We start from the raw sequence: 10,538 nt of genomic DNA on the forward strand, positions 1-10,538 counted from the left end.
AAAGAATGGCTTTCCGAGACTTAAGGGGTCATAATCCATTTATCAGGAAGATATTGCTACAAGTATTGCATGTAAGCCATTTACCATTTCCAGTGTATTACAGCCATCTGAACATCAGTTTATAAAAAGCCCACCAACCAACAGATGAAGTTACAATGCTCTATCAACAGACAGCTGTCCTAGTGGGCACTGGGAACAGAATGACTTGCATTGCTGAGTGGTGCAGTCATGGCCAAAGGAATGACGAGCTCACATTTCATTCCGATTCACATACTCGGTGTGGTTAGACTGTGAGGCTCACCCTTCCTCGCCCAACTGACGCCCCCTTCCCTGACTTGACACCAGATCTGGCTCGTTAACATGTCTGGAATGAGCGTGAGCCTACCCAAGAGGCATACTTGGATTCCCAGGTTGGAAGATTATCTCATTCAAGCACAGTTCTCCCAAAGATATATAAGCAAAGCCAGCGTGGCGGTGTCTGCAGAGGTGGCCTGAGCACTTGGGAGTTTCAGCCATACAGGGAACATCAAACAAACATCAGCAAATATGATGACGATGAAAGTAGAAGAACTGGTAGGTACTTTCATTTATTCATAATTATTTTTCCTTCTAGACTGTCATTATATCAGGCAGATACCCACCTTTGTGGATCAGTGAGGTGATTCAGCAGGTTACTAGTACTGCTGTGATCCAGGTGCAAACTCTGTATACGCTGTATGTGATCCTCTTACATCCTCACTTCAACTTTTCCTTGGGAAGGGGGCTGACCACTGATACAGTTACATAGCTGTCTGGATTTGCATCAGAACGTAGTTCACCTGGAAGAAGAGACTGACCAAAATTTAGCTATGTGCTTTCCTTTGACCTTGATCTTATTTTTAAAAAAAAACCCTAAAGTTTATGAGGCTAAAGAAATTAAGTGTGTGATCACACTGAGCAATTCCAGTCCAGTAAGAGACTGGGAGGAGGTATAAACACAGGGAAACTCATGAAATGCCTGATTTAATCAATAAACTGTGAAAAAGGGAATGATCCAGTACAATACTGGAACATCATACAGAAAGAGCTTTTTTCCCCCCCAGATGACTATGTTAAGATGTTAACTTGCACATCATCTAACTAGTTAATGCTGTCTTAAAGCCCGTGGCAACACCCTGACAGTTTCTCCAGTGTTAAACTCTGTAACAAACACGTTTTTACAAGGTATTTGAAAGGAAATGCAGTTTGGGCCACATCAATTTACAGAAACACTCCCAAAATATGCAACAGCACCAACTAAGTTTAACAGGTTCTCTCTTTGTACATAGCTAACGGAGCATCAGAAATATTTCTGTAAGCTCTTGGAAGCTGCGCTGCTGCTCAGCATCACTTCTCTTCTGCGTGGGAGCTACTATTGCTGAGTGCTATAAATGGGGACTTCGGTACTGACAGCGTTGGGTAAAACCAGCCTTGAAATTACTCAGCAACCCAATTTAACTGCTCTGGATGTGTTTCAATAAAAAGAAAGCCTCTCTTCCCACTCTACCTGCTCAGTTCCCCTGCTCAACACTCACAGGGTGCTGGTGGTTGGTTGTCTTGGCTCTTTCCACCACAGCCTTTTACAATGTTCTGAATGAGTCTGACATGTGCTGCCAAGTGAAGAAACAAGAAAATCCTGAACAAAAAGAATGCTTCTCCCAGCTCTTTGGCTTTTGTCAACACAAGACCATCCTGGCCCCAAACAGGCAGGGAGTTGAAGTGTGAGTTGGCCTCGTGAATCCTGATCCAAGCCCCGAAAATGCCAAAGAGGGGTTGCTGCTTGGATGTGGGCAATCTGCCTGCAAGCAAGATTGCTCTAGCCATTCACATATATGGTCAGTTCAGGCACAGACTGAAGGAGGTCTGCACTCTGTCACACACTCCTAGAGCAGGACAGGAATGACATGCAATTAGCCACAGGGTGGCTACTGAAGTCATGAAACTGCTGCTTATATTGTATCATGTTTGCTTTTACAGGTTACTGGGAAGAAAGGAGATGATAAAGAGACTGGCAGCTTCCTCCCTGAGGATTTCAAAAATGGGGAGTATGAAGCTGCTGTAAAATTAGAGAAGCAGGAGGACCTAAAGACAGTCCCTGAACACTCACTGACCCGAGGTGATCTGGCTTATGAGAAGGAGAAAAAACGAGAAGCTGAGGTAGGCTCTTGGGCTTTGTGCTTGGCTTTTTATCATCCTGTGTGCACTTTCTGCTGCAGCCCTTGATGTTTTGCCTCTGAGTTAGAAAAATATGCATAGTAGGCTAGACGAACCCTTGGGAATTCACTACCAAAGGTGGTTTATCTGAAGTCCATTGAAGGCCATGGAGATCTGCTGACTCCTGTAGGCCATGGAAGCAGGCAGTAACATTGTGAAGCAGAACCCAAATGTTCCCCCCTGTTTGGCCATTTCCAGCTGAAATCTTTGTGGCTTCCCCTCTGCCCAGTTATTGGGGGGGGGGGGGGGGGGGGCGGCACAATTATAGCTAGTAAGACACCTTCAGTATGCATACCTAATGACTGGCACCAAAAATAATGATCCACAGTCCACTCAGCCAACATAATTATTTTCCATTAAGTCAATGATCTACAGAACAAACCCTAAACACAGAGAGCAATAAAGAGGTGGAAGTAACTAAAGTGAGAATTCAGTTAAAAAACCCCTATACCATATACCATACAGAGTGTCACCAATGTATTTACCCTTAATGATACCATGGGACAAAAATCTGTCATCTGTATTCACCCCAAGTTACCCCTTGTTTGTGAATGCCCCTCTGAATTCAAGGAAGGACACCCTTCATGTTAGCAGTGCCCCATAATGACTGCATGCAGGCTGGGTTTTATAAGCAGGCCTGAAGAAGTCTTAAACATTTACGGAACTGCCCCTCCAAACGTAACGAAGACATTCTTTGTAGCTTACCAAAATGTAACACTCACTGACTGAAATGCTACCAGAAGTACAAAACTTGCTCTTCACTTAAGAGTACATTTTTAACCAGAGGTGATAAAGTTACAATAAATCAGGACCTGCATTATAAAAGTGGTTGAAGAAAAAAACGCCTTGTGGAAGTCAGCTAAAACTGCAGGGCTTCCCAGCTCTCACAAGCTGCATGAGAGATTTCTTACAATTGTTGGGCCAGAAGGGACTGCAGCGGTGCTCCCAACTCCTGGTCTAACACCAACCACAAATCCATGCCATCTAGCCCACAGTCACAGGCTGAAGCACCATTTAGAAAGAGGTTTGATGTGTATGTAAAACAATAGATGATGTAGAATTTCTCACAGCCTTAGTAACTTATTCTAGTCAGTTAGCTCTAGCTGCAAAAGAAGAAGACAACTTGTTTCAAAGTACATCCAGTCTTAACTGAACACAAGTGAATAGTGTCACATGCTGTCATGCTACTCTGAAAGGAGGAGGTAGTCACACTCAGCTCAACTTCCTGGCTTCCTTAATTTGTTTCAGCTGAAGAAGAAGAAATTAGAGGAGAGGTCAAAACTTGAAAACTTGGAAGATCTTGAAAAAATTATTCAGCTGAAGAAGAAGAAAAAATACAAGAAAGTGAAAGCACCTGTTTTAAAGGAAATTGAACCAGAAGTTGTTGTAAGCTATTCCAAAGTACTTTCCCTGTCCCCCCTCCCCCCGCTCTGGGGAAACAATGATGGGGGTTTGCACCACACATTTATGCCCCGTATTTCTTCTTTCCATTAGACAGGACCAGTGGATGTACCCACATTCTTTAAAGCTGCACTGGAGAATAAGTTGCCAGTAATTGAAAAATACCTGTCAGACAAAGGAGATCCAAATGTCTTCGATAAGGTACAATCTTCTTTCTTACTGCAGTCTGCTACAGAAGAGAAGTTATTACCGAGCAAAAATAACTTCTACCACTAGGTTTCGTAGCTTCCACACTTACAAGGAGGAAAGAAGTGGTGGTGGGGAGTAAACAAACACTGAAAGTTTTTTATATAGTGATAAAGGGCCCACTGGGACCCTTCAAAATAATATTGCCTCAAAATAACCTTTGTACTTACAAGAAAGTTGTTGGTGCCCAGGAGATTCTGTGACTTTCTGTAACAGGTGATCTTCCAATGCTACAGATGAAGAAAAAAGAAATTTGCCTGCAGAAGGACAAAAAAATTGATGGTGCCTCATGCTCCATGATGCATGAGCTACATTGGCAAAACACTGCACCATGTTGGATGTGGGACCCCAAGAGGCATAATTTTAAATTTGAATGCCCTACTGTAGATGTTTCTCACAACCTTTATAATGCTGGGTAGTCAGCTACTAGGCTGCTATTAAAATTTAGCAGATTTCAGGTATCAAAAGTATTCATTCTTGCAAATGAATCAGCATAAAGTATGTGTTTGCCATCATCCTAGGGAGGAGGGGAGAAAAGACTTAAAGCTGACTCTTTGTGCCATGTTTAACATCTGACTTCACCTGTTTTAATTGCCAGTACAAACGCACTGCATTGCACAGGGCATGCTCTGAAGGACATCTAGAGGTAGTGAAGAAGTTGGTGGAAGCTGGAGCCAAGCTTGAACAGAAAGACATGGTATGAACATCAGTTTGCACATCTTACAAAAAATTGTTCATTGTTTTGTAAGTGCAAAAAAGAAGCACTATAGAAGTGCTTCTATGTAAAGGAGGAGCATTGAAAGGCATTACAATGCCTTGTAAGTTTATCCTTAAAATCCTACTGTTGAGAAGAGGTTGAAGGAGAGGGTGTCTGTTTCCCTTAGCCAAAATAGGTGCTGGAAAACACAGGAAGTAGAGGAACTCATTGGTTAGTAGACTGCCACAAACACCAAATCCTAATGCAGGGCAAGAGAGCTGAGATCAGGCTACCACATCAGCCTGTTAGCAGGTGTTGGAGGTACCAGTGTCCCATATATGTACCAGGGCTCAGTGCAATGTGTACATCCTCCACCAGGATTCCAAGGCGGTGCTCAAGAGAGACTTCTGCACCTCCAGGATGCCAGCCATGAGAGTAGCTGAGTAGCAGCAGCTCCTGCAGCTGGTTTTTTGCTTCTGTGCTCTCAGCTCTTTGTCCACTTGGTAAACAGTTGAAATCAGCCAGCCTTGTACCCCCTCTCTCAGCCCAGCAGCGCTCAAAGAACATATGGGAATAGGAAGAATAACAGTCAGGGCAAGACCTTCAAGGGACATTCCATCCCTTCCAGCAGATGTGAAGGCAGTGAAAATAAATTTTGCAGAAGAAAAGGGTTCTAATTTACTTTGTGGATTTACATAGTTTGGGTGGGATTTTTGGTGGCTTTTGTGGAGGCTTTTTCAGTTTTGACCTTTTTTTGTTTGGTTGTGTGTTTGTTTTTTTTTTAAACAAGAGAACTATTGTTTCCCTTGAGCTTCGTTTTCTATTAATTTTAAAATGAAAAAGGCATCAAATAAAAAAATATTAACTAGCACATACCAGCCATATACCCAGCTAAAAATAACTTCTAAGTTGACAGAATAGACAAAACACATCCACACTCACAGCAGCATTGCCAAGATCTCTGTCTTTAAGAGCAATATGCAGGGAGTGTGAAGAGTGAGAAATCACAGCACTAAAGAAATTAGGGCAAAATAAGAAAAGCTGTTACTAGAAACAACTCAGTGATCACAGTGAACTCTTTTAGGTCATATTGCATGAAAATGAAATTGGATTAATTTAGATAGATTAAAATAGATTTTTTTTTTTTTTTTTTAATACCAAATTCAATTTCCATTTGTTTTTCCTGCTGCAGCTTCAATCTACAGCCCTACACTGGGCTTGCCGAGGTGGGAACCTGGATATTGTGAAGTACTTACTGGATAAAGGGATAAATAGAAATGCCAGAGACAAGGTATGTGTGAATGCAGCTTTTTAAATCAGAGATGAAAATCTGACCCTTACTCCAATTTTTGGCCACCGTTCTTGAAGTGGGGTTTACCTGTTCCATGCCACTGACTGTTTCCTCCTCCCATCTCTCAGCTGCTTAGCACCCCTTTGCACGTGGCTGTGAGAACAGGTCAGTATGACTGCGGGGAGCACCTCATCGCCTGTGAGGCAGACCTCAATGCCAGAGACAGAGTAAGTACCAACTTATCTGTCAGCTATCAGGTAGCATCAAGCTGCCACCTGTCTGGACAGTTCCACTTGCCTGTAAAAATCCCTAGCTACTTGGCTGGGGCTGGATGGTGGTGCTGGACCGGTGGGACTGACGCTATGGTCCATGTCTTGCATCTGCAGGAAGGAGACACACCGATGCACGATGCTGTAAGGCTGAACCGCTACAAAATGATCAGGCTTCTGATTCTGTATGGAGCAGATCTAACTATAAAGAACTGTGTAAGTAACAGGGGGGAAAAAAAAAAAAAAGAAAAAAAAAGGGCAATGATACAAAATGCTTTAGAATAAGTTTCCCTTCAGAGCAGGTTCATTGGTTTTAAGGCTGGGAGAAACTTGTGAACAGACTTAACAAGCTCATATTAAAGTTAATTAAAGGAGAGCTGACACAGGGAAAGTATAACTTGGGGGAGGTCAGGGAGAAGAGGAGAAACCAGTACCTCTTCTAAAACTGGAACCCATCAACCTGAATAAAATCATAGAAAGATGTGATGTTGATCATCTATTGAAAAGATAGGTAATTCCTCTCTGCACAACTCCTGGGCTTCCAACTACCCTGCAAAGAGCTTAGCTCATCAGAGAAATCTCCTTCCTGTTAAGCCCACAGCTGATGGCAAGCCCAAGCTCTACATACTGGCTGATAACAGGACAGGCAACATAACTCTATGCCTTAACCAAACTTTGGTTCAAGAAGCCCCACACCTGACTCTGCTCATAGCCAGGGCAGCAGCCACAGACGCATTGCTGGAGCTCTATGACTACTTGTTAAAACAGCACATCACAGACCCTTTTTCCCAAACCCAAACCAAGAAGCAGTAGGATGGACAGTGTGTTTTACCAATGCCAGTTGATAATCAGTCAAAACTCAATCTGTACAGCAAAAGGACTCTGATCTCAGGGAGGCAAGAATAAGTCTGACCCAAGGTGTCACAGCAGGCAGATGCAGTGCACAAGTATCTAAGGGAGAACGGACTCAGTAATCACCGGTTGAAATTAAATCTTGCTTCCTCTGCTTTTTTAACCAGCAAGGGAAAACTCCCATGGATCTTGTTCTTCAGTGGCAGAACGGCACCAAAGAGATATTCAACAGCCTGAAAGTCAATTCCTGTAAGAAGGGCCATCTGGGCAAGCTCTGAAGGGACAAACCTTTTTGCTACTTTTAAATGCTTCATGTGATCCTGGAGAATAGCTGTGAACACAGTATTTTTATTGAAAATATTTATGGTACCAAATTGTTTGAGGTACCTTCACTGAGCACTGAAAAACAAACATGCAAAGAAATTACTTTAAAAAGTGTTAAAATTCCACTGGTTCTGAAATACCTTTATTTATTACTATTTATTATTTATTTATTTCAAAACTTATTTTTAATGATTCTCAGCATTGTGCTTTCCCCCCCGCCCCCCGAGCTTTACATCCCAATGCAATCTTCAACAGCAACATAAATCCTTTTGTCTTAGACAGCAGTACTTCCAACTCTATTAGCAAATTCCCTCAAGCCTTCCAATAGCTCTAAGTAGTGAATATTTGCAACTGTTGCCTTTTCTCTGCCAAATTTTTACTACTAAAATGTTAAATGAATGTTGTTATGTGGAAGAGCAATGGAAGGTGTACTGAGGTGTCAAATGGGTTTGAAGAAGCAGTTGAGTATTTGGGTTTACATAGGGTTTGGCAAGCGTGGTTGATAACTCAAGGACTGAGATCCAACCATCATGTAACCACCCAGTGCAGGATTCAGATGTAATGTTATTAAAGTGAGTGGGGAGAGTATCAGGAATGTGAATTTTTTTTTAAGGTAGACTACTGTGAAGTCTGATTGAAGAATGCAAAACTGGATTATGTGTATTTGTACATTTGTACTGCTTTTTCTGTACATTTTGTACTAATCTATTTCAGACTAAATAAACAGAGTGTTTCTTTTTATTCGCTGGAGCAGTTTGTGTAGTGATGGATGTGCACAGGGCAACTGCATCTCTCTGAAGAAAGTTCACATCTCAGCCTCTGGAAAATTCTTTAAAACAAACACAAAAAAGTCTCAGCTGCCTAGAGCCAGCAGCCCCTGAACTATCTCCCTGCCACAAATGCCATCTCTTACTTTTGTTAAATGGAAATATGTGTATCAAATCAGAAAGACTGTACCTCAATGTAAAATGATCTCAGTTTCATTACTGAGTTGGATTTAAAAACTCGGTTTCTTAGCAAGTCAGTACTTACTATGCAAAGCATGAGATAGCCTCAGTTATCCACGCCAAGGGAGAGTCCAAGTCCTGCCAGGCTATGCAGGCACCTCTTCCGTTGAAGCAGAACATCTTCACATGCTCAGTCTCACTGGGACATTACACACTGCATTCAGCAAAAATCCCATGGTGTGGCCTCCCAGCAAAATATGCCACAGGCTCCCACTCACCTTCACCAATTTGTGCTGGCTGGCTTCTAGCCAACAGGCTTTACAGCTGGCCAAAGCAATGTCCTGGGCAACAAGGTAGGATAAGGAGGGGGCAGAAGCAAATAGTTGTTACTGCAGTGCCAATTGTAGAGACTCAAGTGAATTTACAGACACCCCATAATGAAGCATGCAGAAGAAAACACCTATTCTGTCTGCAGCCAGCTGTCCTAGATTGAGGCAAACAGCTTTAGACAAATGATACTTTTCTTACATAGACACTGTAACTCCCGAGTGTCACCTTGCCAGCCACAAGCTTTATTTGTGAACACACTCTTCTCCATAAAAGTTATGGCACACCTCTGCTCATTGCCCTCTTCTGTAAGCCACTACTTCACTGCTTGTTTCTGCACAATTACCCAGACACTGGGAGCATGCCTTGCAGGAAACAGAAATTACATCAGTGCTGGGTAACTCTGTTTATCATCCTAACCAAAAAGCATTTCAATTTTTCACACAGCAAAGTGGCCAGAACAACGTGCTTCAGGAAGTCTGGGCAAAAGAAACTTTTCAGTCAGTTTCAAAAGTGTTGCATCTACTTAAAAGTGCAAAGAAGCAGAGTGTAAATCAAGCCAAACAAAAATTATCTCTAGCATTCAAAAGCCTCTTCCCATTTGCCAGTTACCAAACAACTTCTGTCATGCTCAAGGTAGGTTATCCCCTGGCCAAGGCAAGATTGTAACTAGTGATAGGATGGGAGGAAACGGCCTCCAGTTGCGCCAGGAGAGGTTTAGATAAGGAAAAGTTTCTTCAGTGAGATTGGTCAGGCATCCAAATGAGCTGCCCAGACGATGGTGGAGCCACCATCCCTGGAGGTGTTCACAAAACATGTAGATGTGGCACTTTGGGCCATGGTTTAGTGGGCATGGTGGTGGTGGGTTGACGGTTTGACTTCAAGATCTCAAAGGTCTTTTCCAACCTTAAAGATTCTGTGACACAGAAGATGGCACCACATGAATACATTTTGCTGCTTCTCAGGCTAGAGCGTCACGTTGGAGGTAAGGCCATATATGCACACAGCAGTTTGTAATTTATTTACCTATACATCCCAATACCTGCAATAAAATAGACCTGAATCACAAAGACTAAATATAACAACAATGTAAAGGTAAAAATATTATTTCTCAAATGAAGAAAAAGCTGTTGTGATTTACACTGTTAGTCTACTGAGAACTTCATCTATTCTGATCAGCCTACAGACTGACTAGCTGCAAGATTTCTGCAATATTTTACATACTATAAATTCAACTTCTCACCTTGCTGTCAGATGCATATACAGAACTGGAATATCCACAGTAAAGCTGGCAGGAGAGTATCTTGACTACATTTATATTGGTTTAATAAAAAAGAAAACCACCAAAACTTCAGTCAACATTTGGAGGAGCTCTGAAAATGCTCTGCTGATTATAATCTGTTAGGGCTGCCTTTTTGGCAGCCAGATTAGGTTTACTGAAGCATTAACAGGAAGGAAAACAGAAAGGCAAGGCAGAAAAATGAACAGTCTCATCCACCACTCTGCCAGACCTGGACACAAAGAAGGAAATGATGCTGTAAAAGTGATGTGACGTGGAGACTGCTAAGGCCCAGGTGAGACAGCTGTTTTGCTGCAACTGCAACACACCACACTAAGCACATAGTGTAACCTTGGGCTCCTCTTCTTTATCTGTGGTGACCATCTCATGTTACTGCTTGGTTTTAGGAGCTGCAGGACAAGGATGGCCTTTGAGATGTGTCTGGCAGTTCAGGTGAGTTTCTCCTAATGTCACACAAATCCAAGATATCTCCTAGCAAGTGACAGATCCTAAGATCTCAAAAGAATGGGAAAACAGATTTCTAACTTTTTTTTTACTGTACAAGCTACCAGTGGTAAACATACACTGGACATCAGTTTAGAGGTTTAGTACAGGTGTTCAGAACTTGAGAAACCATACGAGCTAGACTTTGGAGACATGTTCCCAGAAACAG

At 42.3% G+C, this 10,538-nt stretch overlaps 1 protein-coding gene across 1 annotated transcript; it reads left to right on the top strand.

The window, feature by feature from the left end:
* The first annotated feature begins 461 nt into the window (after window positions 1-461).
* Window positions 462-7,269, top strand: ANKRD1 (ankyrin repeat domain 1). Its single transcript, XM_054163450.1, has 9 exons — window positions 462-573; window positions 1,996-2,175; window positions 3,481-3,618; window positions 3,727-3,834; window positions 4,478-4,576; window positions 5,769-5,867; window positions 5,996-6,094; window positions 6,254-6,352; window positions 7,156-7,269. Exons 1-9 carry the CDS (start codon window positions 547-549, stop codon window positions 7,264-7,266), a joined length of 960 nt encoding a protein of 319 aa, XP_054019425.1. The 5' UTR covers window positions 462-546; the 3' UTR covers window positions 7,267-7,269.
* The last annotated feature ends 3,269 nt before the right edge of the window (window positions 7,270-10,538 follow it).

Source organism: Dryobates pubescens, chromosome 8, assembly GCF_014839835.1.
Source record: "Dryobates pubescens isolate bDryPub1 chromosome 8, bDryPub1.pri, whole genome shotgun sequence".
Taxonomy (NCBI): Eukaryota; Metazoa; Chordata; class Aves; order Piciformes; family Picidae; genus Dryobates; species Dryobates pubescens.